The sequence below is a fragment of the Trematomus bernacchii genome, unplaced genomic scaffold (assembly GCF_902827165.1).
Source record: "Trematomus bernacchii unplaced genomic scaffold, fTreBer1.1, whole genome shotgun sequence".
In the NCBI taxonomy this organism is placed as follows: Eukaryota; Metazoa; Chordata; class Actinopteri; order Perciformes; family Nototheniidae; genus Trematomus; species Trematomus bernacchii.
The window spans coordinates 18,644,923-18,647,882 of NW_022987593.1; the positions used below are offsets into that span (position 1 = coordinate 18,644,923).

Here is a 2,960-nt window from a genome sequence, read left to right on the forward strand (position 1 = left end):
ATGTCCGTTTCCCCAGCTCGTTCTCAGCCGCACAGAAATACTGTCCAGAGTCAGAGGACTGGATGGGGCTGAAGAAAAGCTTTGGTTCTGTAGTGAGAGGAGTAAGTTTCTGATTTCCATTCTTCTTGTACCAGGTGTAGTTAGCTGCTGGGTTAGCATCACTGCTACAGGTCAGAGTCACTGAACTGCCCTCCTCTATCTCAGCAGAGGGACTCACTGACACAGAGGGGAGCTTTGGACCATCTGGAAGAAAACATTCATGTTAAAGATTATATTTTTTTTATGACGCATGATTGACTATTTTATAATTTATTTTAAACTATCCCTAGTCATCTATATTGTAATTTGATCAGGTGTAAAATCAAAGATTTCTGCTTATGGAGAAAGCCACTAAATTTGCTTAATCTTAATGTTAATGGCTTCAAAACTCATGCTTCTCTCTGTGAACTGGCTTTAATAGAGCATCTAAGTAAAATAAACTGTATAACATCAAACAGTTAATGCAGCAACAACGTTTTTATACTTCAAAATGTCATTAAAAAAGAACTGTACACATTTGTATTCATAAAAAAGTAATTTATGTATGTAACATGTTGGGTTTATTGAAAGCTAAAATGCTTGTAGGATACTTGTTTTTATCTTTATGGTTGTCTCCACTTATTGTAAGTTGCCCGGATAAAAATGAAACTGATGTAATGTACTTTAGAAGACTCCGGTATGGTTATGTACAGTATGTCTATAACGTCATTGTAATGTCAATGTATGTGTGTAAGAGTAAACTCACACACTGCAGGAGAGGGACAGTCCTCATATCCCTTCAAAGCACAGGAATAACTGTCTGCATTGTTTGGGTTGCTTGTATAATAAGATGTTTCCCCCTGAATTATTTGTCCGTTCTTGTACCAGATGTAGGAAGGATTATAAGATTGAGGATAACTGTTCTGACAAGACAGCCAGTTTGTACCTGATGTGACCTGGAGATCTGGATTTGTGAAGGAACATGAATGTTATTTAAGACAAAAACTCTCAAAACACACGCATATTATTATTTTAACCAAAACATTAATAAATCATTAACATATCATTGAAAATTGTTACTTGTGACGGACAAAGTGACTCCAGGTGAACCACTATATTTTCCTCCTGCTTGGTTTGTTTCAAACCTGAACTTGTACTCAGCTGAGTCGCTCTCTCTCAGGTTTTTGATTCTCAGAGTGCAGATGTTCTTTTCACCGAGATCCTCTACACGACCTGCATACTCTGAGTCTGTGGTCAGATCTACACGTACACCACCTTTCCATTTAGTGAACCAGAATGTTTTCACTACTGTGTTAACACCACCATTCCATGTAGATGGGTATGTGAAGCTGCATCTTATCTCCACTGTTGATCCTTTCACTGCACAGATCTTAGTAGAAGAGTAAGCCACTCCCCAGCCATCCTGACCCTGAACCACTGAAACACAGAGCACATCAGAAACTAGAATCAAAGATAATCTATAAATTGTTGAGAAATTGCCTGATCAGTACTTTCAACAAAGAATGTAAAAATAAACATTTTACAAACGTTACTGGGATAGAGCAGAAAAACACATGTGAATTCCTTCTTAGGCACTTTAAAACCAATGATACTCTTTGACTTTGTTGTTTCTTAATCAAACCAGGCAGAACAGAAGTCTACACAAAAAGGGTATGTTCAGTTTGACACGAGATTGGAAAATGCCTTCATATAAATGAACTGTGAATGATTAGCGATCATATTAATTAGAATAGTGTGTGATTCTCTGAACAGTTCCCTCTCTGTTCGCTCTGTGGTCAGGTTGCTGCTGAGGTAAGTGTGAAAATATCAGTAAATACTGAGCACTGAGGTGTGAGCAGCTTCTGTCTGATATACAGATAAGAAAAAGAAGAAGACTGCTTTTAACTCACAGTGTGGAAATATAACAGTCAGAGAGTAGAGAAGGAACTAGAAGGGTTCGGTGCAGAGTGGCGACATGAGAGAAGTTGAGACAGTATGAAATGACTAGTAAGAAAATATCCCTCGAAAACACTAACATTTTTATGAAAACTACAAACATTTTTTTAAACAGGCTCATCTTAAAAATACAACATAGCAAAATGTTATAACATGGTGAGGAGGGAACAGTTATGAATGAACAATATTCTCAGATTGAAGCGTGTAAGAGTAATAAGCACACAGTTACTTTTGTGTTCAAATTACGTTGACCAATACAGGAAATACATTTTTACAAGTATCCATTACATGTAACACTAAAAGACTACCCGTTTCAACAAAGCTACACAAAACATATATTTGGAATATTTCTGGAAAGTTTGCATTTCATCCAACCCCGATCCACTTATTTCTACAAATGACCTGCTTTTACAAGTCCCACATTTTCCCAGAATCCCCTCTGTTCATGTGATGAATGTAAGTGTAGATGTACAGTACCTGACACAGAGAGCAGGAAGACAACTAATCCACTCGCTGCTGCAGTTAAACTCATAGCTGCTCCTCTCATCTCTGTGAGACTATAAAACATGTCAGATTAAATAATGTTCACAGGAGGTATACAGAATCATTACATCAATAAACTGTTTATACTTACACTGAAGGAATAACGATGTGTTTAAAGATGCCTTTCCTCTGTCACCAATGAGCAGAATACGGATATCAGGCTGTTAAGAGACTAGATTTACTTCCTCTTTAGATTATTAATATGCATGATGAGCCAAACCCCAGTAACACCCACTACACAACAAAATGCCAGTTAACACCCACTACTCAGTAAAGTGTTGTTGTTTTACAAAGTATAAACTTTTCTTATACAAAATAAACTATGGTTAAAACTTGTTTTGCTGCCGATATACCACTGAAACAAGAGAATTCAAATTAAGAGGAGAATAACAGTTGATCTCTATGAGCACTGAGGACGTCACACAGTCTGCAGGTGTAGTGAA

The 2,960-nt window shown here is 37.1% G+C and overlaps 1 protein-coding gene across 1 annotated transcript; it reads right to left on the reverse strand.

The window, feature by feature from the left end:
- Nucleotides 1–213: 213 nt before the first annotated feature.
- Nucleotides 214–2,648, reverse strand: LOC117481998. The gene is made up of 5 exons (XM_034129943.1): nucleotides 2,609–2,648; nucleotides 2,452–2,531; nucleotides 1,099–1,455; nucleotides 789–982; nucleotides 214–243 (listed from the first exon to the last, which is right to left on the reverse strand). The coding sequence occupies exons 2-5, from the start codon at nucleotides 2,519–2,521 to the stop codon at nucleotides 214–216; spliced, it is 651 nt and encodes a 216-aa protein (XP_033985834.1). The 5' UTR covers nucleotides 2,522–2,531; nucleotides 2,609–2,648.
- Between the last annotated feature and the right edge of the window lie 312 nt (nucleotides 2,649–2,960).